The sequence below is a fragment of the Mustela nigripes genome, chromosome 7 (assembly GCF_022355385.1).
Source record: "Mustela nigripes isolate SB6536 chromosome 7, MUSNIG.SB6536, whole genome shotgun sequence".
Classification (NCBI taxonomy): domain Eukaryota; kingdom Metazoa; phylum Chordata; class Mammalia; order Carnivora; family Mustelidae; genus Mustela; species Mustela nigripes.
In genome coordinates, this window is record NC_081563.1 from 1,657,318 (window position 1) to 1,683,116 (window position 25,799).

Here is a 25,799-nt window from a genome sequence, read left to right on the forward strand (position 1 = left end):
GTTTCCTGGGTGCTCTGGCCAGGAATAAAAAGAATAAAATGAAAAGGCCTTCTCTCTGCCACCTGCCCTTCCCACCACATCCCAGTAGTGTGAGCGTCAAACTAATTTCCCTCCCCACCCCCAGGGATGACGCAACTGGCCCCGCCCATTCCCCGCCCCCCGCAAGGCCCGGTGCAAGTCCTGCCCACCGCAGCAGGAAACGGAAATCTGCTGGGCGGCCGTCCATGCACTGCGCATGCTCGTGCGCATGCCGCGGAAGCGGCTCGGAGAGCGCGCGCAGGCGCAGAGGCCGCAGGAGGGACACGGTCCAGTCCCTACTTCCGGTCTGCGTCCGACTTCCGCGCAGTGTCCGGTCGCCGCGGCAGCTGAGCGCCTCCGCAGTCCCCGGGGCAGGTGGCAGGTGAGACTCAGGGCCGGGAATGTGGGGAGGGGTCGGGTCGTCCCTAAGCCCAGCCCCGCCGGCCCAGAGCCCGGCCGCTCGGGAAAGCCCCCGTCGGCGGCCCGTGCGCTCGTCGCCGCTGCTGCGGGGCCGGGGGTCTCCTCTCCCGGCGCCCGCCCTGGGGGCTCCTCCGCGGGGCGCGGCTCGGTGACGCCTCGTCCTGGGGGGTCCCGCAGGCCCCGGCTGCGGCCCTCGGGGAGCGCGTGGCCGGGGAGGCGCCGGAGTCCGCCGTCGGCTCTCCGTGGACGCGCGGACCTGCCGACCGAACGCGGTGCGGGGGACGTGCGGCGGCGCCGCTGTCGCTGCGCGTCGGTCCTCGCGGAGCCGCGGGCGGGCGGGCCGGAGCGGCCGAGTGCGTGCGCCGCGGCACCGAGAGCGCGTGCTTCCCGGGACGCCCGGGCGCGGCCTCCCGTTCCCGCCGCCTCGGGTCTTCCCGGACGCCGGCGCGAGCTGGGCGCGGAGCGGCCGGACGGACCGTGAGCCCGGCTCGCTGCGGGGGGGGGCGGCCGCAGGGCGGTTCGGCCGCTCGGGGCCGCGTGCAGGGGCCCCGCGCCCGGGTCCTGCTGACGCCGGTGAGCGCGGTGTGCGGACTGCGGCGCGGTCACTCTGCAGGGTCGCCGAGCCGTGAGGCTGCGGCTTAGCAGTTCCTCGGACCTGGTGCCCGGGGCTCTGGCCTGCGCTGCTGCGCGGGCGGGGGTCCGACCCGCAGCCTGCCGGGGGCACGGGCAGAAACCGGAGTCCGGTGCCCCGGCGTCCGGCAGGGACAGTCGCCTGTGCCAGGCCGTCTGGTTTTCTCGGTGAGTGGCCCTGCGCGTGGGAAGACGGTGCGCGGGGAATGCCCGACCGGGCGGGTCCTCCACCGGGGCTGCGGGAGTGTGCGGTCCGCCCTCTGCCGGGGCTGCGGGACTGTGCGGTCCGCCGTCCGCGGGGCTGCGGGAGTGTGCGGTCCGCCGTCCGCCGGGGCTGCGGGAATGTGCGGTCCGCCGTCCGCGGGGCTGCGGGACTGTGCGGTCCGCCGTCCGCGGGGCTGCGGGACTGTGCGGTCCGCCGTCCGCCGGGGCTGCGGGAATGTGCGGTCCGCCGTCCGCGGGGCTGCGGGAATGTGCGGTCCGCCGTCCGCCGGGGCTGCGGGAGTCGGACCCGTGCTCCGCGGCATCGGTGTTCGCGGAAAGAGGATTTACGTTTTCGCGGCCTGGAGGGACTTGCGAGTCCAGCGTCCCGTCCAAAAGGGAACCTGAGCTACTGCGATTTTCCTTGTTGTTCCTGGGTTGTCCCTAATGAAACTTCATCTCAAATAATCGCTGAAAAGTCAGTACTTTAAAAATACCGTAAGGTGGGGCGCCTGCGTGGCTCAGGTAAGCCTCTGCCTTCGGCTCAGGTCATGATCGTGCTCTTGGGATCGAGCCCTCTGTCCGGCTCGCTGCCCAGCAGGGGTCTGCTCGTCCCTCTCCCTCAGCCCCTCCCCCCACCTCTGCCCCGTCTCTCTCTTCTCAGGAAAATAAAAATCGTAAAAAATATATAAATGATATAAATGATCTTTGGCTTCAAGAAGCTTACAGTGAGGGGCGCCTGGGTGTCCCAATGGGCTAAGCCTCTGCCTTCGGCTCAGGTCATGATTCCAGGGTCTTGGGATGGAGCCCCTGCATCGGGCTCTCTGTCCCACGGGGAGCCTGCTTTCTCCTCGCTCTCTGCCTGCCTCTCTGCCTCCTTGTGATCTGTCTGACAAATAAGTAAATAAAATCTTTAAAAAAAAAATTTTAGATAAATTGATACACACAGTCGCTGTGTCGGAGTTTTATCTTTGGCCTACCCGACCTGCAGAAAACTTACATTTCTACTCTCAATAAATAAGTTTTCCCACAACTCTCTAGGAGCTGTCGTTTCTAAAAATCTGCCTGTTTCATAGACTTTTTTTCCCTAGAAACTCGTTGTTTTCAATGTCTGATTCTTTACTGCTGAAGCAGCTGTTTCTTGCTGTGAGTATCCCGTCCACGGAATGAGTGGGTCTTGCACAGTGATTAGCTTTCTCTCGCTCCAGTGAATTGTGGGAAGTAGCTCCGTGTGACCTGCACAGTCCTTCTCTGGTGCCCCCATTTGGGTCTGTCTCTGTGTCTAAACACGTACACATTCACCGGACTCGTACTTATTTCTGCTAATTTTGAAGTAGAACTTTCTTCAGCCTTCCCTGTACCTAAGGACAATGTGATTTTTCCAGTTCTGATATTCGTTAACTTTTCCTGTAATTGTATCAGACCTTTTCTTATAGCCTGTGTTACTCAGCCGCGAGCTGTTGGTGTAGTATCGGGTTTCCGGACGTACAGCGTGAACCGTTTTCATTCTGAGAGAGGCTCCGAACCAGCAGTTAACCCAGCTGTAGTCTCTGGCACCTCCCAGGCAGCAGGCGCTGTGCGGGGGGGCTGCGATGTGTCCGTCCCCGTGAGGATTAGTCGGGAAGGACCAAACTCCGTTCCTGCCGGTGTCATTTACTGCCAGTGATTTGGTTTTTTTTTTAAGATTTTATTTCTTTGACAGTGACAGAAAATATGAGCAGGGGAAGGGGCAGAGGGAGAGGGAGAAGCGGACTCCTCAGGAAGCAGGGAGCCTGTTGCAGGTTCAATCCCAGGACCCTGGGATCGTGACCTAAGCCAAAGGCAGATACTTAACCCACTGAGCCATCCAAGCGCTCCTACGAGTGATTATACTATTTTATTTTAAAGATTTTATTTTAAGTAGTGTCTGTCTATACCCAGTGTGGGGTTCAAACTCACAATCCCAAGATCAAGAGTCATATACTCCATTGACTGAGCCGGCCAGGCACCCCACTACCAGTGATGTTAGGCGAGTCCTGTCACTGCTCTGATTCTCGGGGTCCCCTTCTGTGTACTAGGGCACCGATGACATTGCATTCAGCTACTGCCCAGGTGAACGGAAGTTGTGTTTATTGTTCCCTTGATCTTCCTGCCCAGCCTGTGCTGTGCAGAGAGGACCCCGGGGACGGCCCCACGTGTGCCAGCCCACCCATTTGCTCATGTTCTCCAGGCAGCCTCCAGTCTGCCTTGCCGTGAAATAGTACCAGAAAAAGGCTTTTGTTCCTTTTTCCTTTCATTTTTTACTCCTTTGTAGCTAATCAGGTGCATATGTAACAAATGGGGAATTAGTCACTGTGCTGGATAAGAAACTTCTCCAAAGTGTTTAACTTTGATTCTCTACTTTAAAGTAATCTTGTTTTTAGATCCCAGGGTGACCAGGCTGTAAAAAGGAAGGACAGCTAATTTGGAAAACTGTGGAAGTGTTGACAAAGAACCACCCTTATCTAGAGATCAGCTAAGTATAGTTTCTAAAGGTCAAGCAAGCATTTTTTTTTTTTTTTTTTGCTAGAGAAATCCTCATCTTTTTTTTGTTTTTAAAGATTTTATTTATTTATATGATAGAGAGAGACCACAAGTAGGCAGAGAGGCAGGCAGAGAGAGAGGGGAAGCAGGCTCCCTGCTGAGCAGAGAGTCCGATGTAGGGCTCGATCCCAGGACCCTGAGATCATGACCTGAGATGACCTGAGTTGAAGGCAGAGGCTTAACCCACTGAGCCACGTAGGCGCCCCGAGAAAACCTCATTTTAATTGGACTTTGTTCACTGGAAGAATATAACTATCTACAATAGCTTTTTTTTTTTTTAAGATTTTATTAATTTATTTGACAGGGAGAGAGGGAACACACGCAGGAGGAGTGGCAGGCAGAGGGAGAAGCAGACTTCCTCCTGAGCCAGGAGCCCCCTGCAGGGCTCCATCCCAGGACCCTGGGATCCTGACCTGAGCTGAAGGCAGACGCTTAACAACTGAGCCACCCAGGCGCCCCATACAGTAGCTTTTGCTAAGAAAGTTCTTCAAGAAAAGAAGCACATTTTCTTTAGAATTCAAACTCCTTTTTTCAGTCTGTGGCCTCTGCCACCCTGTGTCAACCCAGCGTTTCAACTTGAACCAGCCCCAGTTTCTCCGCTTCCTAGCGGCACAGCTTTGAGCGGGCGTGACCTCCCTGGACACCACTTCCTCATCCGCAAGGTGAAGGACATGGTGGCACTTGGACCACAGGGTGGCTGTGAGGACCGAGTGAGACACGTAAAACCCTCCGAACAGGGCCGAGCCAGAGTACACCCAGCAGCTCGTCTGGCTCAGTAGCCCTGGCGGTCAGCCTGCCTCGGGGAGGGGACTCTGTCGCGGTCCGGCTTCTCTTTCTTGGGCTCAGTTCAGGCAGACGACATCCCAGGGAGGACGTCAGAGTGTATCGGCTTCATGGGAGAGGGGTCTGCAGCTGGGCCGGGAAGAGCAGGCACAGCGTGTCGTTACTTCATTGTGCTTTCACACTCACGCTGTAACCTGCGACTTTCCACACCCGGCCCCAAAGCTGCTACAGCTCTTCTTTTTTTAAAATTTCTTTTCAGTGTTCAGAATTCATTGTTTATGCAGCACACCCAGGGCTCCATGCAGTCGGTGCCCTCCACAGTACCCACCACCAGGCTCACCCAACCCCCTACCCCCTTCCCTCCAAAATCCTCCGTTTGTTTCTCAGAGTCCACAGTCTCTCATGGTCCGTCTCCCCCTCCGACTTCCCCAATTCAGTTCACCTCTCCTCCCTCCATGCTATTTGTTATGCTCCACACATAAGTGAAACCATATGATAACTGACTGTCTCTGCTTGACTTATTTCACTCAGCATAATCTCTTCCAGTCCCGTCCATGTTGCTACAAAAGTTGGGTATTCATCCTTTCTGATGGAGGCATAATACTCCATAGTGTATATGGACCACATCTTCCTCATCCATTCATCCGTTGAAGGGCATCTTGGTTCTTTCCACAGTTTGGCGACCGTGGCCATTGCTGCTATGAACGTTGGGGCACAGATGGCCCTTCTTTTCACGACATCTGTATCTTTGGGGTAAATACCCAGGAGTGCAATGGCAGGGTCATAGGGAAGTTCTATTTTTAATTTCTTGAGGAATCTCCACACTGTTCTCCAAAGTGGCTGCACCAACTTGCATTCCCACCAACAGTGGAAGAGGCTTCCCCTTTCTCCACATCCTCTCCAACACATGTTGTTTCCTGTCTTGTTAATTTTGGCCATTCTGACTGGTGTAAGGTGGTCTCTCAGTGTGGTTTTGATTTGAATCTCCCTAATGGCCAGTGATGATGAACATTTTTTCATGTGTCCCACTATAGCACTTCTCCTGGGAGAATGTCACAGGCACGATCCGTTCAGGTTTCTCCACCTTTTATAACCCAAACCGGACATGTGGACCCATAGATCACTACACACGCACAGTACAATAATACAGCTTTCTCCAGACATGCAACCCAAGCAGACTCAGCCGTTGTCCCTACTGATGTAAATCCACAAGAACTGCACCGAGGCTGGTAGCTAGGCTGGAAGGCAGGCAACAGGGCCTTTGTGTTTCATTGGCTTCTCGCCTACTCTGCCAGCTAAGAATAAATAAAATAATAATAAGTAAAAGGCCGGCGACCCCATCCCTGTTAGGAAAGCTAGTATGAGAACAGGAAGTAACAAGTGTCATCAAGAATGTGGAGAAATTGAAATCCTCGTATTCTCTTTCAGGGAATGTAAAATGGTGCAACTACTATGGAAAACAGTTTGTTGGTTGGTTGCTCAAATACTTAAAAATAGAACTGCCTTATGATTCGGCAGTCCTGCTTCTGGGTACATACCCAAAGGAATTAAAAGCAAGGACTCAGAGAGATACTTGTACACACGTGTTCATAGCAGCAGTCACAGTAGCCGAAGCGTGGGAGCAAGCCAGGTGTTGGTCCGTGGACGGGCGGGGAAACGGAAGTAGCGTGGCTTGTGACTCAGCCTGAGAAAATGAGGAAACTGACCTACTGCAGCACGGGTGAACCTTGAGGACGTTATGCTAAGTAGAATAAGCCAGTCACAAAAGGGCAAGTAGTATGTTGTCCCTCTACAGCATGTGTGGGACAGCGTACTACGTGGTACCTAGAGTGGTCAGAGTCATGGAGTCGTAAAGCAGAAGGCCATTATCAGGGGCTGGCAGTGGGGGCCGGGGAGCGCTGGGCAGTCATTGCTTAATGGCCACAGTGTTTCAGTTTTGCAAAATGAGAGGAGTTCTGGGGGCGCCTGGGTGGCTCAGTGGGTTAAGCCTCTGCCTTCGGCTCAGGTCATGATCTCAGGGTCCTGGGATCGAGCCCCACATCAGGCTCTTTGCTCAGCGGGGAGCCTGCTTCCCCCTCTCTTTCTGCCTGCCTCTGCCTCCTTGTGATCGCTGTCAAATAGATGAAATCTTAAAAAATAAAATAAAATAAAATAAGAGTTCTGGAGATCGGTGTGATGGTTGCACAGTGACAGGAATGTATGAGTACTACTTTGTTGTGAACTCAGAAATGGATAAGGTGGTAAATGATTAAGGTGGTTATGTTACATACCTTTTACCACGATCAGTCGATCACTAGATGGTTGGAGAAATGGAGTCTTGAGTTGGGAACCATTTGAATATATACCTGATAAACATGTATTCATAGACTGTTTTTTGGAGCAGCTGTAGTAGGCTCGCTGTGAAATTTTGAGCAGAAGGTCGGAGATTTCCCGTGTTCCCATCACCTCCCCCACCAAGCAGCGTGTCTGTTACGGTCAGGGACCTTGTGCTGACACAGCACAATCACACAAAGTCCACAGTCTGCTTTAGGGCTCACACTTGGTGTTACGTGTCCCGGGAGTTTGGGCAAAGGTATAATGACACGTATCCACCATTTGTTTTTAAGTTTAGAAAAGAGTTTGAACAAGAAGGTGAGACCAGCTCGAGAACTGAGCGGAAAGCTGACGAGGCCGGTTCCTGTCTGTCTTTGCTTCAGGGCACCATGGAGAACGCTCACAGCGCCGAGCAGAGCGGGACTGGGGACTCGCGTCCGGCCGAGGGACAAGCCGGGAGCAGCGCTCCGCAGGGAGAGCAGGGGCACCTGCTTTATCACGAGGAAACCATCGACCTCGGCGGGGACGAGTTCGGGTCTGAAGAGAATGAGACTACGTCGGAAGATTCTAATAACTTTGTAGATAAGCTCAACGAGCACATGATGGAAAGCGTCCTCATTTCTGACTCTCCGAATAATAGCGAAGATGACGCAGGTGACCTCAGCTGTTTGCGGGATGTTGGGGACCCTGCAGGAGGCAGCGCAGGTCCCAGACTGGAGAGTCTCGAGGACGAAGGAGCCGTGGACACCCTGAGCAAGGACAGTGGAAGTGACGGAGAGGGTGCATCCGAAGACATCTCTGGCACGACCCCCGACCCAGAGCACAGTCAAGTCACAGGTGTGCCGGCCTTGGGGGAGGAGGGAGCAGAGGACCCTGGCCCAGGGGACAGGAGCCCTGGCCCGGAGGGGCCGGGGGGCGCTGCACCCTTGAGGCAGTCCCCTCCCCACGAGGAGCCCATCCCCGTGTGCACCATCTTCAGCCAGCCGCTCCCCGCCCACTCCCAGCCGCCGCCGCTGCTGCTGCGGGACGGCTTCGAGTCCCAGATGGTGAAGTCTCCGAGCTTCAGCGGTGCCAGCGAGACGGTGGCCAAGACCCCTCCCCAGGCGGTGCAGCCAAGCCCCAGCCTGAGTAAATTTTTTGGCGATCCCGCCAGCACTAACTCCTTGGCCTCAGACTTCTTCGACTCGTTCACGACGTCCACTTTCATCTCCGTCAGTAACCCCAACGCAGGCTCTTCGGCTCCAGAAAATCTGTCTTCGCTCTCCACTGCAGGGGGAGAGAGGTCCCCAGGTGCCGCCGAGCCTTCTCACTCCCCAGGGATGGAAAAGTCAGAAGCAGGGGTTTCCACAGCTTCTCTAGAAATCTCTCAGTCTCCAAAACCGTTTTCCCAGATCCAGGCTGTGTTTGCGGGGAGCGAGGACCCCTTTGCCACAGCACTGAGCATGAGCGAGACGGACCGCAGAAGTGACGCCTGGCTCCCCGGGGAGGCGACCAGGAACATCCTGATTTCAGTAGCCACCCAGCAGTACAGCACAGTGTTTGTCGACAAGGAGAGCCTCACCATGCCGGGCCTCAAGTTTGACAACATCCAGGTAGGTGGGAGACATCCTTAGAGGGAGTGTTGGTGGCGGGACTCGGCGGCCACTTCAGTTCCTCTCGTCTTTTTGCTTTCTCTCCCTCTCCTAACCTCTGCTATGGGGGGGGGCGGGTATGCCCACACGCGCACACGCGCGCGTGCCTCTCAAGGACTGAAAAGTCCTCATTTCTCAGGGATTCCTAAAATCCTCATTTGGAGAGTCTGTGTTACGTCACTAGTTAATTTGGAACTCCGTTGATTTCCCTGATGTCATATATTTAAGGCAGTGGTCAAAGTCTTAGAAGTACACGCCAGCAAGGTAGAGAGTTACCTCATAATTCTTTGATGTAATGGGGAACTTCGTGTGGTCTGGTTATTTGTGACATGTAAGCTTCAGCAATCATAAGTCCCCCATTCCTTTCATTTTAAATCTGGGGAGTTTCGCATTTTACATGCTTGATACACAGTTTTATAGACTCATTAAAAAAAGTGGATGGCCCAACAAAGTAACAAATCACATAAATGATTTCAACATTTTATATAATAGTGACATAGAGAACTTCAATCTACCAATTAAAGACAATAAGATTATCTCCATTTTCTGTTATCTAATTAGGCATTTGATTTATGATTACTCCATGTTTGCTAAAGTGTGAGAAAATGGCCTGTCTCAGGCAGCCCTAATGGGACCATAAGTTGGTACAAACTTTTTTAAATAAAGTTTTTAAATCAGCATCCAAATGTGCATATTATTTGGTCCAGAAAGCCAGTCTGAGGAATTTTTTTATAAGAGAATAATGTCACCGGTATGCAGATACCCAGCTTTTGGGATGCCTGTCAGAGTGTGGTTTATTATGGCCAAGCATCTGAAGGGACCCAAAAGTCGTTACCAGGAGGCTGCTTGAATACATCTGACTCGTTGGTCCGATGGAATATTAACGGAGGCGGGGCTCCAGGGGGCTCAGTCAGTGAAGCATCTGCCTTCCCTGAGGTTGTGACCTCAGGGTCCTGGGATCGATCCCCACTTCAGGCTCCTGGGCTCCCTGTTCAGCAGGCAGTCCTGCTTCTCCCTCTACCTCTGCCCCTCCCCACCCCCTGCTTGTACACACTTTCTCGTGCTCCCCTTCGAATAAATAAATCTTTTTTAAAAAATAAAAAAATGCTTAAAAATAATGATACAGCGGAATTTTTTTTAAAGATTTTATTTATTTATTTGACAGATGGAGATCACAAGTAGGCAGAGAGGTAGGCAGAGAGAGAGGAGAAAGCAGGCTCCCTGCTGAGCAGAGAGCCCAATGCAGGGCTCGATCCCAGGACCCTGGGATCATGACCTGAGCCGAAGGCAGAGGCTTTAACCCACTGAGCCACCCATGCACCCCATACGGCAGAATTTTTAACGAGGTTTATATTTTGTTGTTAAATTTGAAAACCTGGGTACCAGATGGCATGTAGCATGCGTGGTACAGGAAGAACGTTCACAAGTACGTGTCGTGTGCTTGTTAACGCAAGCGTGTGGGAAGGAGTCCCGCTGCAGGTGATGGCAGGGTTGTGGCCCAGCCCAGTGCATGGGGGGCACCGCTCCGGCCTGGGGGCAGACCTTGTGCGCGTGCATCTCCGCCCGCTTGGGGAAGCAGGTGCCATGTCCTGCACACGCACGGCTGGTTGGAAAGCCCGGAATGTGGGATGCGTGATGTTGTGGTGTTGGTGGACTGCTGTGCCCCATGAAAGGGCCATACTGGGAACATGGAGCTGGTAGCTCTTTGCTAGGGACCTAGTGGTGCAAGCCCATAGGTTCTGGACACTTCGTGTGGCAGTCTTGACTGTGCGTTCAGGTACCAAACACTTACTGTGCACACCCCGTGCACCAGGCACCCTGGATGCTTCCATCTCCGATTTCAAGCAAAATATACAGAACATAAACTCCCTTTTGTGGGATCTTTGTAACGAATTCTGGTTATGGACTCTGAGTTCAAGGGACGCTTGGATGTGCAGGATTTGATTGGCGCATTCACACACCCCCTCCCCACCCTTCCCTGGCCCTGTCTGCCTCCACTCTCCCTGCGGGGTGGGGAGGGGGCGCTTCAGTATTCTGCTTCCTGTTCCTTCCGTCCCCGCCATGGGGAGCCTGTGCTCGGTGCCTCTGTTCCCGCAGCCTCCGTGGGACTGGCCTTTTAGCACTTCCGTCCCGATCTGTTGTTTGCGGTTTGCGGCCCCCGTTGTAGTTCAGAGGAAAATTGGACCGTTGCCCTGGAAATGACTTTGCCCAGGGGTTCTAGGGCACGTTTGGAGGTGTGTGGAGGGGTTGCACTCTGGGTGCCATGAAGTCTGGGGTGAGCACACGACATTGCATGGTTGGGCCTAGAATGCCAGAGAGCCTGCGCGCTGGTTAGTGTCGGACCCGAAGTACCGAGCTGCCCCACGTGTCAGTCCTTCTTGAGTCAGGAAACATAAGCGCCAAAGTTCGGGCTGCTTTCCCCTGGATCGGGTACACAGGCCGTGTCCCGGGTCCTCCCTAGCTCTGAAGCTCCCGGGACCTACCTCCCCGGTCGCACGCAGCCGCCCGAGAGAAAGTCAGGACACCGCGCAGGTCCGCAAGGGTCCGGGAGCTCCCGCTGCCCGGGCAGAGTGCGGGAGCCGACCAGGCGCGGCCTGCCTGCCTTTCAAGACCTCCTTCAGGTCCTCCGGTGGTGCCTCCAGTACCGCGTCCAGTTCCCAGAGCACGTCCGCCGCTCCCACGTGGCAGGTGTGCCGGACGCGCGCTCGCCGTCTCTTCATCTGGATGTTCCCAGTCCCCAGGCGGCAAGGGAACCGTGTGTTTACCCTTGAGCCGACGTGAAGGGAACCGTGTGTTTACCCTTGAGCCGACGTGCTGTGTTTATTTGGCAGAAGACTGAAGATTGGGTTCTGTGTTCACTTTCCAGCACACCAGCTTTTGAAACCATTGATTGGGTTTACTTATTAATTACCCCCCCCGTCACTGTTATTACCACAGAGATGTTCACTCTCAGTCAGCGTTCTAAAACACGGGTTTTCTCCAGGTTGCTCACCTCATTAAAAATTACCTTCCTGGGGGATAAACCTTGAAAAGATTTTAATTTGTTTCTCTGTGTAGTGACATCTGCGGTGGTCTTAGCTAAGTTAGGAGCTGGAAGGGGAGCGTGTGACACCGCCTTCCTCTTCAGTGACATTAGAGGGAGGACACAGGCATTTTCAGCTCATTATGGTTGCCTGTGGCCTCTGTCCTCCAAAGAGTCAACAGAAAGTTTGTGGGGAAGTGGTAGTTCGTAACTTTTTGGAACCAGTAAGGAAGGGACGTGGAGAATCACTGGATGGTGCTTGTTCATAGAGAGACAGAAACGGGAAAAGGGAATAAACGGAAGCAGCAGAACTTCGGTGCTGAGGGTGACGGGGTGTGGGAGGTGGTGGGACCAGGCCCTTCTCGTGGGCGTCAGGATTCTCCAGCCCATGCCGGCAGAGCGAGAAACCTGGCACACACTTGGAGACTAGCTCCTTCCACCACCCCTTTCTCACTCTGTTCCCCCATTCGCACCTTCCCCCTCACCCTTCCTGCCCCTCGGAATTCACTGGAATCCCGTCAGAGAGGCCCACACGGTCCGTGTGGAAACCCCTTGTCAGGAGTCTCCAGAAGCACAGGAACCACCTGTTCTGCAGCTCCACCAGCCCGGTGTTCTCAGTTTTAATTAGTCTGTAGAAACCACTTCCGTCATCTCCATTTTTAAAGGTTATTTTTTTCTGGACATGCAGTATGTTTGCAGTTGGCAGGTGTTCTTTTCCCCCATTCAGCATTTTAATGATGCTCTTCCATCATATTCTGGATGTGAAGTTTGTGATAATTTTAAGATCTTATTTATTTGAGAGGGAGAGAGCACAAGCAGGTAAGAGGGGGACGCAGAGAGGGAGAGGCAGACTCCTGGCTGAGCACGGAACCTGAACACGGGGCTCGATCCCAGGACCGTGGGCTCCTGACCTCGGCCACAGGCAAGCACTTAAGGACTGAGCCACCCAGGCACCCTTTTATATCTGCACTCTTCTGTTCCTAATGTATGTGTTTTCCTCTGGTTACTTTTAAGATTTTATCACTGGTTTTCAGTTCTTTGACCCTGATGCGCTGTCACGTGGTTTTCTTTTCTGTTTCTGTTGCTTGGATTTGTGGATTCCATTGGGATGTGTTTTCGCACTTGGGAGTATTCTGGTCCTTACTTCCTCCAAGAGTTCTCAGTTCCTCCCTCCCTTGTCTCTGCTCCTGGGACTCCAGTTCCACACGTTACTCAGATTTGCCAGAGGTCATGGAGGATCTGTGTTTGCTTTGGAGTTTTCTTTCTTTTTGCTTCCCTTAGAAATTCTTGCAGTCATGTCCCGAAGTCCGTATGTCTTTCCTTCTTTACTTTTTAGTTTGCAGCTGGTGCTTTTTGATGAATTTTTCATATTTTTTATCTCTGAAATTTCCGTTCGCTTCTTTTGCGTATCCTTTTCTTTATCCAGTGTGTTGAAGTTCTACCTCAGACCCTCACGAACATTTGTAGTAGCAGCCTGAAGGTTCTCCTCCAGACGGTCTGCCGTCTCCGCAATCTCTGGGTCTGTTTGTACTTATCTCTTCTCTTGGTTGTGGGCCACGTGTGCTGGCTTTGTCGTGTCTCGTCATTTTTGATTAGAGGTTGGACATCATGGGTTTCCTGGTTTTGGTCGGCGTTCTGGTCGGCATGTATGATATATGCAGATTGACATGATCTTTTTCAGCTTTGTTTTTAAGCTTCTTAGGGTGAGGTTAGAGGAGCTTTTACTCATGGGTGGCCTTTCTCACATCTCTTGAGAGCCTCCGTGTTCATAGAGAGTGTTCCACAACAGTTGGCATAAACTTGACGTCTCTCAACGTGTGTGAGCACTGAAAAGTGCTCAGCCCCCCTGTTGTTTCATCTTCTAGAGCATCCCCCTGCGCGTGGACCACATGGTGTCCAGCAGTGGAGTCAGGCTTCTGCGCAGCGTTCCCTCCTTTCCAGCTCCCCAGCCACCCCGGCCTCTCGGGTTCCCAGCTTGGTCTCCTCACCTCAGCAAGTTCACCACACCCTACCTGCGACTCGTCTTCACACTGATGTGCCTTTGAATTCAAGAGTTCAAGTCATCTGTCCCAGTCTTGGGATCCCAGCCCTCCACCGGGTCAGAAAACAATGGCTTCCTCCCTTCTTCACACTAGGACAGTCCCCTGCCGGTGCTGCTTTTGCTCACCACCCACACAGGCGGCTCCTGAGCTGAATCTGCTGAACTGAGCTGAAGCGTGAGAGCTCGGGAAGATGTGCGGGCCAGTTCAGGCCATTCTGTGGCAGCCCCCCACGGCTCTCCTTGTTGAAGCATTCTCAAATTCCAATGTGTTTGGGGGCCTCACAAGAAAAAAATATTCAGAGTTTGTTTATTTTTTGTTTTTAGGGTTTTTTTTTAAGATTTTGTTTTTTTGACAGAGAAATCACAAACAGGCAGAGAGGCAGGCAGAGAGAGAGGAGGAAGCAGGCTCCCCGTGAAGCAGAGAGCCCGATGCGGGGCTCAATCCCAGGACCCTGAGACCATGACTGTGGAGCCGAAGGCAGAGGCTTTAACCCACAGAGCCGCCCAGGCGCCCCTTTGGTTTTGTTTTTACAGCTTTATGGAAAACACTTCATGTGCCATACAGGCCACACATTCAACATACAATTCACTGGTTTTTGGCATTTTGACAGAATTGTGCGGCCATCACCACAGTCAGTTTTTATCTCCTCCAAAAGAGGCCCTTCAGATTGACCTCGCATCTCCCGCGCCCCTCCCCCAGCTCCAGCCAAGCACTGATCTCTCTGTCTCTGGATTCTCCCATTCTGGACGTTTCACGCAAGTGCAGTCATACAGCGTGTGGTCTCACGTGACTGGCGTCTGTTACAGACAATGATATTTTCAGGAGCGCCCCATTTTGTAGCCTGCGTCACTCCTGCATCATCACTTTTTATTGTCAGGTGACGTTCCAGCTTTGCGTGTTCCACGTTTTACCCATTCTTCCTTCAACGGGCATTGGGTTTGTTCCCACTTTGGGCGGTTGTGAATAACGCTGCTTGTGAACATCATGAACAGGTTTTGTGGGGTCACGTTTCCATCTCTCTTGGGTGCGTCCCTCAGAGTGGAACTGCTGGGTTCCATGGCACGGCACGGCATGGCATCTCTCGGGTTTGTTTTTTTCAAGATTTATTTGAGAGAGAGAGAGAGCACGTGAGTGCACACGCGAGAGACAGAGAGACAGACTCTCAGGCAGACGCCCCGATGAGTGTGGAGACTGACGCAGGGCTGGCTCCCGGACGCTGAGATCATGACCTGAGCTGAAACCAAGAGTCAGAGACTCAACCAACTGAGCCACCCAGGCACCCCTGGGGTTCACATTTTGAGCAATGTCTTCCGGATGGCTGCACCATTTTACATTTCACCAGTTTGGGGTTTTGCCTCGTTTTTGTTTCTTTGATGTTGTTTGTTCAGGAGATTTGGCTTACGCTGGGAGAGTGCACGGAGCAAGGAGATCACGTGCTCCCGGAGCTTCCCCACTGGGGTCGGGGCAGAGAGCTCCGTGTGCGCAGGGTCAGGTGCGTGGCCCACTGTCTCTTCAGACCACTGCCCCACGACCACTGTGGCTTCCTGTTTCCCGGACAGTAAAGCCCGCATGCTGTGAATCAGCTGCTCTGGCTTCCATGTTGTCTTTGTCCCTTAAAATCAAGAAGGGACTGGTGAACAGTCCCCAGACTGCAGGAGGGGCAGCGGCCCGCAGCCGTCTGTGAGCTGAGACCAGCCCCTTGCTCTTGCATAAACACATCTGATTGGGGGCGGGAGGGGGTGGTTGGAGGGGGACAGACATCTTCCCCGTTGCCTGCCTGAGTCCTGGCTCATTCCCAGCTGTCTCTCCACGTTTCCTGCTCTGGCCATGGATGCACTAGGCCCTCACTGAAGAGTTGCCAAGGCTTCCAGGTGGAGGCCCCCCCCCCCCCCGGGAGCAGCAGCATAGCTCTAAGAAAATTCCAGAGTGGGAGAAATTTGCTTCCCTCTCCAGCAACCATAGGAGGATGTGCAGTCAGGTGTCTTGACTCCTGGGCCATAGTCCCCTCCGGCTCAGTGACACAGCAGCAGTAGGTTTGCGGGAAGACATGTCCCATCCCTGGGCCCTCATAGGTAAGACGTTTGTTAGTCCTGCATGTGCTCCTGTCTCAGGAACTTCTGTGCTAACAAAAATGTTAACCAGCGGAGAATTTTAAAGGCAAAAATTTTTTTCAGTGTGGTCTGATTAACAGAGAATGTTGCAAGGATGGAGGAAGTTAAATTGATCCTCCCTCTGCCGCAGCAAGATGGGATTCTTCCCTTTCCCGGGTCGCAGCTCCTCCCACTCGGATAAAGCCCTTTGTCTGACAGGAGTTGCGTTCCTGGAAGCTTTGTGGAGCCATACGGCTCAGCTCTTTTTATTCTGCCCTTTAATTGTCCCTCCTGGACCAGTTAGCCCCTTCTGGCGTTTGAAGCATTTCATCTCATGCTCTGAAAGCAAAAAATCATCAAAGTGCTGCTTCTGGATTTTTGCTGCCATATAAGTGAGAGGTGCGGCTTGGCCTCTTGGAGCACCGGGCTCAGCGCCCTGGGCCAGACCAGACTGGTGACCTGCACTGCCCCTGCCAAGGCCCCCGCTCCCCCCTTTACCTGTGGATGGGCATCCGCAGACCCCTGCAGCACCTCTTCTGTCCTCCTGCACGCATTGTCCACAGGCTGGTGCGTTTTACCTGTCAGCATTCTGGGCGACCGTGGGAGATTCACCTTGCATGCCTATGCCAAGGGTAGGACAACAACAGGAAGGGGCAGAGACGGTTGTGGAGTCTGTGGGGGACACCTCCACGCTGCCTTCCTCTCTGGCCTGCATCAGTGTGCCCCCGGTGGCCGTGCACTGCTGGCCCTCAGCGGTCTGCGGCTGGAAGCAGGTGTTGTGCTCGCCGAGATGGAGAGAGTTCTTGGCCCCCAACACCCGCCTCCCCAGGTTGCATTGCTCCCTGGCCATTCCAGCAACTGAGAATCCGTCCTCCCCTGGCTGGGCCAAAGCGCCCCGTCCACTGCATCCGCCCCTCACCTTTCCATTTTCCCCTATGTTTGGTTCCACTTTTTTTTTTTTTTTTTTTAATCTTGGTGTAATTGATACACATTGTATTCATTTCAGGTGTATAACACTCAATATTTGCAGATATTTCAAAATGGTCTCCACGATCGGTCTAGTTAACATCTCTCACCTTCAATATTCTGGAATTGTTTTTCTCCTGATAAAAACTTGTAAGAGAGACTCTCTTAGCAGCTTCCCGGTCTACACCGCAGTGTTGCCAACTGTAGTGGCCGTTCGTCCCCAGGACTTTCTGTACCTGAAAGTTTGCGCTTTTGACCACCTTTCCCGTCTGGCCCGTCTCTGCTCCCCACCCCTGCCTCTGGCAGCCACCACTGTGTTCTCTGTTCCCTGTGAATTTGTTTGGTTTTTGTGTTTTTGTGTTTTTAAGATTCCACGTAGAAGTGAGGTCATGCATGATTTGGCTTTCTCTGACTTCTTCCATGTAGCAGAATGCCGGCAGGGTCCCTGCGCGCTGAAGCAGGGACAGGATTCCGTTCCTTCCTGTGGCTGAACACTGTTGGCTGCGCGCATGCTGCCTCTTTATCTGCGCATCGGTCCACAGACCTGCGGCTGTTTCCACATCCCGTCTGGGAACAGGGCGGTGCAGAGACCTCTTTTCAAGTTAGTGTTTGTATGTCCTTCAGATAAGCAGCCGGGATCAGCACCGCAGGGTCCTATGGCGGTCCGGTTTCTGACTTTCCAAGGAACGTCCCTCCTGTGGCACGGCGGCCGCACCATCTAGTGTCCCATCGGCTGTGTGCCGTGGTCCCGCGCATCCCCGTCCGCCCCAGCCACCCTCCTCGTGAGCTGTGGATTCCACGTCTCGGCCCTCGCACCCTGTCCGCGGTGGGGGCGAGCCTAAGGAGTCAAGCCGTGCAGCCTGAGTCCCCCCGCAGAGGTCCGTGAGGGCACTTCCCGGCCCACAGCAGGACTCCCGTGTGCAGCAGGCCTGGCCGAGCTGGTGGCAGAGGACCCACAGGGGAGGGCAGTCTTCTCTTCTCTCTGGGCTTGGGGGTGAAAGCAGCCCCCGAAGGAAATCCGCAGCCAGCTCCCAGAGGCTTTCCCAGAGACCCAGGCAAACTGCTGGATTCAGGAGGCCAGCCCATTCCAGCCCCCACCCAGCCCTGGGGCCTGAATCCCCCTGCCTGGCGCATCCCTTGTGTAAGCCTGGTCTTGGGGCTGGTGATTTCCCCCTCTTCTAAAAGAAAGTGCAGTTCTAAAATACCCATTTTATTAAAGGTGGTGATGCTTGAGCATCTGGGTGATTGAAGTTTTACTGTACTATAACCACGCTTTAACCTCCATACACCAATGGAGAAAAAAGAAATCTCGTTTAGTTATGGGTTCTGGTTAGCTGAGTTTAATTAACATTTTATTGTCTTGACATATTTTCCTTCCATTCCTTCCAGGGGGACGCAGTTAAAGACCTGATGCTTCGCTTCCTGGGCGAGAGAGCCGCGGCGAAGAGACAGGTCTTACACGCGGAGTCCGTGGAGCAGACTTTCGTGGGGTTGAAACAGCTGATCGTAAGTAATGATGGGTTTGATTTCAGTACTGTTGTTTCTAGAAGGCCGGCCTTTCTCTGTCATATTTTCCCTGGAGTTAATTACTTCGAATGTGTTATCTAAAGCCTTGCGTGTCCGTAAAATTTTGTTGAATTAGATACCAGTCCTGTGCAGCAAAAAGTGTCATATTAACATACTTTTAATTTTAAGGCCAATTAGTTAAAAAGCCTTTATTTTAAATGATTAAACTACTTGAAGCAGAATATACTTCGATTAAGTATATGCTTCATCAGATATGATAACTAACGATAACTAATGTTCATTTTTATGTTGTTTTTTTTTTTAAATACTTTGTTTTCGCCACTTGGCGTAAAGGGTTTATTATTTCACCAGAAATGCACACGAGAATCCTTGTCCGTGACAGGAGTAAGTGTGAATCATAGGCAGAGACGCAGCCCCAGATACTAATAGAGAGCTGTCTGAACTACAGGCACGTTAACATGACTGGGTGGGTGCTTCTGGCGGTCTTGAACCCCGGGAACCTGTACGCCCCCCACAGCTACCTTTTTCCTCTTTACCTTTCATCATATTTGAGGGAGTGTCTGTCCTCAAAAAGGTGAATATGGATCATTTGTTTAGGTGGCCAGCAGATATTTTATATACAAAGCAGATAAAGCTTAGGGACACCCAGGTGCCTCAGTCAGCTGAGTAATCAGCTCTTGATTTTGGCCCTGGTTGTGATGTCAGGGTTGTGGGATCAAGCCCCACGTCGGGCTCTGCGCTTGCTGTGGAGTCTGCATATCCCACGCCCTCTGCTCCATGCTCTGTAAAATAAACAAGATCTTTTTTAAAAAAATGATTAAAGTTTCATTTTTAGTAAATATAAATCAAGTGCTTCATTGGGTTTTTTGTTTGTTTGTTTTTTTGTTTGTTTGTTCGTTTTTACTGAAGTGATTCTGGAGTTATTGCAATGACTCAGAAGCTTTGGGAAGAGAAGATGCAGAGATAGGCTGGCTTTTCGCTTATTTAAGATTTTTCTTTTTTAAGTTATCTGCACACCCAGTGGAGGGCTCAAACTCACACCCAGAGAGCAAGAGTTGTGTGCTCTGCCAACTGAGCCAGCCAGGGTGCCCCGGCGATAGTCTGGCTTTTAAAGGGGTGGGAAACACCTATTTTTTAAACATCCATATGCTTTATCATTTGTTAATGAAGCGATAGGTCTTTACGGGCCAGCATTTCCGAGGTCGTGGGGCGTTTGTCGCACCCACACTCCTGCGTTTCCGGGACAGTTCTTGTCATTGCCTTGGTTTGAACTTGCAGCAGCTGCTGTGACTGTCATCACGAGGGCCGGCGGCCCTGGACAGCCACATTGTAGTGACCAGTTGTTCTTTATCTTTTTAAGTAAACTCGACCCCACATGCGGGACTCGAACTCGGGACTCCAGGATCAAGGGTCCCTTTCTCCCAGCTGAGCCACCCAGGCACCCCTGTAATGATCCGTTTGAAAAGCACACACACAGCCACACACAGTCCTTGTAACTAATTTGTTCTACGGGCAGTCTTTTTACCTTCCTTGACTATTTGTGCTGCTAATAAATACATAGAGTGGCTTGGGGGTTTTTCATACCTTGAAAATACATAACACCAGGAGAAATTTTATTAGAGTCCTAACAAGGAGATCTATGTAAGGTGGAAAATATATTTATAAAAAAATTACCTTGCCGTGGTATTTTAATTATGTCCTAAAATAATTCCTAGCCTCTTTAAGATTAGGAAAGAGTTTTGAAATGTATTTCCCTAAGTAATGTCGGCGCATTCTAAGGTTGTAATTTACAGGGAAGTGAATGTCACAGCCTGTGGAGAAGGACATTTTAATCACGTTAATGGTGTCATAGATAGAGTTAATGATTCCTTGTGAGTCGTAGATGGGGAAGGTTATGTACATACCATTAGTTACTTGAGTGACTTTTATTGGACTATTTTTCTCATCTTTTGGAAGTCATCAAGTGCCTGTATTCAGTTTTTGATAGTTCTATCTTATTTCCTAGTATTAAAAAAAAAAATTAACATTTATTTAAGTTGAGATTTTTTTTCTCATACCACACTAACTTTATTTTCAGAGTTCTACATGTCATTTCCAGTAATTGTGAGATTTTCATAAGATTTTTCTCTACAGAGCTTCAAGTTTGGGAGGGTATGCTTTAAACTATAATTATAAAAATAATTTTTTCACCAATTACTTCTGACATCTGTCGAAATGGAGGAGGAGCACCAGGAAGGGGGCTAGAAAGTGGACAAGAATGGGGTAAAAATAGCAAAAAGCACTCTGAGAAAATACATAATTAAAATTTCAAATAGGCAGTGTGTAATCCAAAGCTGTGGTTCACAAGGCTGCTGAGGTGAGGTCCTGCTGGTTTGAAAGGAGGGAGTACCAGCCATTAGAACGCGGCACGTTGGGTCGTTCTGGCCTGTCTTTAAAGAGTCTCGTCCTGTTCCTCAGACCTGGCACATTGGGCACAGGCCAGCCCTGATCTCCCCTGACCTGTTTCTGTTAACAGAGGGGCCCCGGCCCTGCTAGGTCCTTGTCATCACTCGGGCAAGTCCGAAGAGCAGAAAAGACATCAGAAAGCTGAAGGCCATGCCCTTTGGAGTCTGGAGAGGTAAACTGTGGGCACATACACCCACACGTGTGCGCATGCTTGGCGTGCGTGAACAGGGAGATGTCCCCAGGCCTTCTGCATGAAGCTCGTGCAAGGACCGAGCCTGGAGAAGAGGGACTGCAGCGGGAACCACATCTCTCCCATGATAGCCGGGCAGGGGCCAGACTGGGTCAGGGAAACGCCAAGGGCGCAGGGTGCGAGTGACAGGACGGAGCCCCGCTCGCTCGTGTGCAGAGAGCAGGTTGCTAGGGAAAGGAGAAGCGGAGCCGTGATGGTACCGAATTACTGGGATATCCAAGTGGGAAAAGTTAAAAAGATCTATCTCTTAGCACACACAAAAGTAAACTCCAAATAAATTGAAACGAGTTTTGAATTTCAGAAAATAGAGTAAATTTTGAATGACTCAGGGTAGAAAAGCATTCTTTAAATCTTTCAGGGAGAAATGAATAAATTTAACTACTTTAAAACTTGAAACTTATATATAACCAAAACACCGTAAACAGCATTAAAAAGAGACTACAGGGGCGCCTGGGTGGCCTAGTGAGTTGAGCATCTGCCTTCAGCTCAAGTCATGACCTCAGGGTCCTGGGTTCGAGCCCAGGGTCCAGCTCCCTGCCCAGTGGAAAGTCTGCTGCCCCTTCTGTGGGCCCACCCCCCGCTTGTGCTCACTTTTACTTTGTCTGTCTCTTTCTCTGAATGAATAATAAAATCTTTTTTCTTAAAGTGAACATTAATACGCATTAATACCTTCCAACCATGCATAAGAAACCAAAACCGCCCAGTAGAAAAAAAGGCAGATGATATGGAGAGGCCACTCACAGAAACCAGATAGCCTGCAGACATGGGAGCAGCGCTTATCCTTGCTGGGTGTCCCCGAAATGTGGTACGTTTCAGCCGCCTGAGCACAGCAGCCGCAGGCGTCCGTGGCGGGAGAGAGTCCGTGGCGGGGAGAGTCCGTGGCGGGGAGAGTCCGTGGCGGGGAGAGTCCGTGGCAGGGGAGAGTCCGTGGCGGGGAGAGTCCGTGGCGGGGAGAACGAGCTGGCCCGCCTGCTCCGGACCACCCGCCCCCGTCCTTTCTCCCCCCATCCTGTACCGCAGGAAAACGCTCGTACCCGTGCGTGCAAGGACGTGCTCAGGAATGTTTGTTCCCGTGTCGGTATTTGCCCCAATTTCATTGGAAAACCTTAGCACTGAGTGGGGAAAAGAAAGCTGTGCTGCACAGTCAGTTAAATCCCTTGGAGCAGTTGAAACACGTGCGGGAGAGCCGCGTTCATCAGTCTCAGTAGATTTCCCTAACAGCGCAACCCCGTTCCCACAGGGCAACGTGCAGAAAGGCTGCCGTCGCCCGCCGCATGTGTCAGCGCTTGAAAACCAGCCGATCATCCCTGAGCCACAGCTCTGCGTCCAGGGCAGCCCTGAACACCTGGACATGTTTGGTAGCACATCTGTTCTGACCGGGCTTATTTGCTGCCTGCCTTCTGTCTCTCCCCTGCTCCCCTGCTCTGCCGGGCGGAGTGAGCCCGGAGAGCCCCCTCTAGCTGGCGCAGCCTCCTGTGGCCTCGGCTCTCCTGCAGGCCGTCACCTCCTTCCTGCCTGGGCGTCCCTCTGGTCCTTGGCCCTAGGTGCGGCTCTATCCCTCCACGGTCGTCCTGGCCCATCTGCACCTGTACAGGTAGCCCCTCGCTAGGGCCCCCCATTACTGCCGGGCTCCTGGTGGATAAGATAGTTACGGACTTTGCTGATCCCACTTGGTGTGAACAAAAATATTCTTGTCTCGAAACATTTTTGGTTTTGTTTTTTTTAAGGTTATTTGTTTGGGTGGGGAGCCAAGAGGGGGTGGGGAGGGGCAGAGAGAGGGGGAGGAGCGGATACCCAGCTGAACGGGGAGCCCGACACGGGCTTGATCCCAGGACCTGTGAGATCGTGACCCGAGCGGAAGGCAGACACAATCAGCCGAGCCGTCCAGGGCCCCTGGAAATCCTTTTGAAATGTCAAAGTAAAGTTGAATTATACATGAAGAAATACTTTGTATTCTCTTACCAGGAGAAAAAATGACTTGGGTAAATGTAAATGCTAAATGCTAAATTTGTCTGACAACTTCTCGGTGTTCTTTCCTTTCTTTTTTTCTTTTTAAATTGTGGTATGAGGAAAATCTACTGGCATGTGTGGCTCCTAAACCAGAAGGTAATCCACATCCAGCTTAGTCTTTAAAGGAGCCGTGCTCAGTCCGCGCCGGCCCTGACCGCAGTGAGCCTGTGCGGCAGGAGGAGATCTGTGTCCCTCTGGCTCTTGCCTCTCTCCCAGGCTCCTTGTTCCCAAACAGGCAGCCAAGGAGGGCAGGGAGGCATCCACAGCCCTGCCCCGTGCTGCTCATTGTCTTGAGGAATGAGGTCATTCTGACTCTGGGAAAACTGGCCGTCAGGTTAGTGTAAGTTTGCTGAGATGTTGCTGTAGACCAGCAGTGTTGGTCAGACGGGGGCTAGCCCAGCGCGGAGCGCTTAGGAGCCACACCTGTCCTCCTGCGCCTCCTGCACTCACCCACCTGCGGGAAATGGTGGGGAGAAGCCGTAACAAGAGCACAGATCTTCTGCTTTCTCTTCCCAGTTAGGAAAGAAGCCGCTTTTTTCCATTTACTGGAAAATGAATCATTAAGATGATGGGTTTGGGCTTCACTTTTAATAGTTGTGATCCAGTTGGGGATGTAGAAGACATCACAGTGTGTGAAATCATAGCAAGAGCAGAGGCTTTTTATATGATACATTTTATTATTTTTAATCATTTATGGACCAGTTCATATTCACAGAGTACCTGCAAATAATTTTATCACACATTTAAACGTTTTATTGGTGGTGGGTATCTGTACATAATAGACATGAAATAAGATAGGAGTCTTTACTGTGTTGTAAATGTTTGTTTCAGAACATATAAATATCCACGATCAGATTTCCTCATCTATATAGTTTTTGCACACGCACAGATTCCACGTGCCTTTGAGGGCTGTCAGATCGCGTCGGAGCTCGCCAGGGTGGCGCTGTGTCAGGCAGCTCCTTCTGCAGCTCAGTCCTGTCCCCCAAGACAGAACCTCTCCGCGTGCTGTAGCAGCCATAGCCACCATGTATACCTGCACACGGGGTTTTTTAAGAGTCTTATCTCAACAAGCATTAATTTGGTTCCTGCGTAAAGCACTGTCGCCGGTCATCAGTGCGTGCGTGCGTGCGTCCCTTCCGTGTAGGGCGGAGGTGGATGGACGTACCATCCATATCCAGGTGGCCATGACACGATGTGCTCGTCGGCTAGTGCTCATCGCCCCCGGTGCAGCCTGTCCTCTCCTTCAAAGCCCTCTGCCCTCCTTTTACGAACAGCATCTTAATCCAGAAAAATGGTTCGCATGGCCACCGTCTGTTAACATGTAGTGTCTCTGTGTGTGTGTGGCATGTCTACATGTGACTGCGGAAACTTGTATGTACATATGTGTACGTGTACTAGACTGAACTTCACCTCAAAGCTGTTTATGATTTTGTGTCTTTTTAACATATCTTAAGCATTGCCTGATATTAAAGTGTCCGAATTAAACAAATGTTATTTACTACATAATCTGATACAGTTGTAAGTAACTTTAGGGTGGGCCACTTTGTTGTGAAATCTCTTCTCCATATGTGATTACTTCTTCAGGAGGAACGTGGGGGAGCAGTTAGGTCAGAGCCTGGCGGCTGGGAGGCTGTGAGTGCGCGCCGGGCTCAGGAAGGCTCCGCCCGTGAACATGTACCAGCAGCTGCCGGCGCGCTTGCTCTAGTGTCCGCGGGTCAGCCCGGACGTGTATCTTCTCTGAAGCCGCTCTTTATCATTTCTTAGGCTCGCAATGGCATTTGTTGCCTTTTTTTTTTTCCCGCTAATAAAGATCAGTCACTAAGAAGTCATCCTTTATTTCTCTTTCTTTATTAGTGTACAGTTTTCCAACAACTTTTTTGTAGTTCTGTGAACTTACTATTTCACCATTTTTTGAGCACATGTACATGTAGGTATAATGCTGAGGAAGTACTTTTAGAAGTTAAAAAGCACAGACTCGACAAGGCCACGGGCCCCGGAGCTCACCTAGAGGGAGACAAGACACAGTTAATGTTAACACAGAACGGCAGGCTGTCCTTGCTTCGCACGCAGAATGGATGAGACCGACGCTACTTCACAGCACAGTCTTAACCCTTTCCTCGTTGTCAGTCCCCTGAGCAGCAGCTTTCCACTTTGTTTCCTAATTGCTCACCTCCCCCCTCAGCCCCAAATGAAGGAGAACACTAAGGAATACAGTGTTGTTGGGTAGGGCCAGTAATTATTATCCAAGAACCAATTCCATCCCCTTGGGGGCTGTAGCCCCACTGGAATGTGTGTGCGGAGGAATCAGCAGGAGGGCTCACCTGGGGCAAGAGAGGGGTCGCGAAGCTCAAGTCTGAGCCCAGCCATAGGGTGGCCGTGTGCCACCGGTAGCTGGACGGCGGGATGAGCAGGTGGGGCAGGCACGAGAGGGGTTCCAGCTTCCCCACAAGCTGTGCCCCCCTTTCCACCTCCAGGGCGGCCAGCTGACGTCACAAGGGCGGGACGAGGCCCGGTTGAGCCGCCGGATCGTAAGTCACCGAGGTCACATGGGTAGTAGAGGGGGTCGGCCTGCTTGTCTTCTCTCCCACCCCTTACCTTCACCTGGTGATGCTGGGTCCGCGCGGATGGCCTGGCCGGGCCACCGAGCCTGCTGTGAAGTCCCACATCCAAGCTCCGCACTCACGTGACGCTCAATAGGACTGCCCATTTCCCAGGGACCTTCAGCGTCGCAGATGTACCCAGTCTTCTAGATTTCGCTGGTTCCACGCACCTTTTCAGGTTGTCTCTGCTTCTTTCAAACCCCCACTGCGGCCCCCACTCCTGGCTGGGGTTGGAGTGGTCCCCTGCCCCAGCTTAGAGCAGACCTGGAGGCCATTGGACAGTCGCCCC

At 52.2% G+C, this 25,799-nt stretch overlaps 1 protein-coding gene across 3 annotated transcripts in view; it reads left to right on the forward strand.

The window, feature by feature from the left end:
* Positions 1-283: 283 nt before the first annotated feature.
* Positions 284-25,799, forward strand: part of TRAPPC12 (trafficking protein particle complex subunit 12) — a 79,434-nt gene continuing 53,918 nt past the window's right edge. For 2 of the 3 annotated variants that reach the window (XM_059405085.1, XM_059405087.1), the window contains exons 1-3: positions 284-400; positions 7,221-8,519; positions 18,068-18,184. In XM_059405085.1, the coding sequence (XP_059261068.1) occupies positions 7,317-8,519; positions 18,068-18,184 (1,320 nt within the window). In that variant the 5' untranslated portion in view covers positions 284-400; positions 7,221-7,316. The remainder of the gene's footprint in view (positions 401-7,220; positions 8,520-18,067; positions 18,185-25,799) is intronic. The other variant, XM_059405086.1, reaches the window with a different exon arrangement.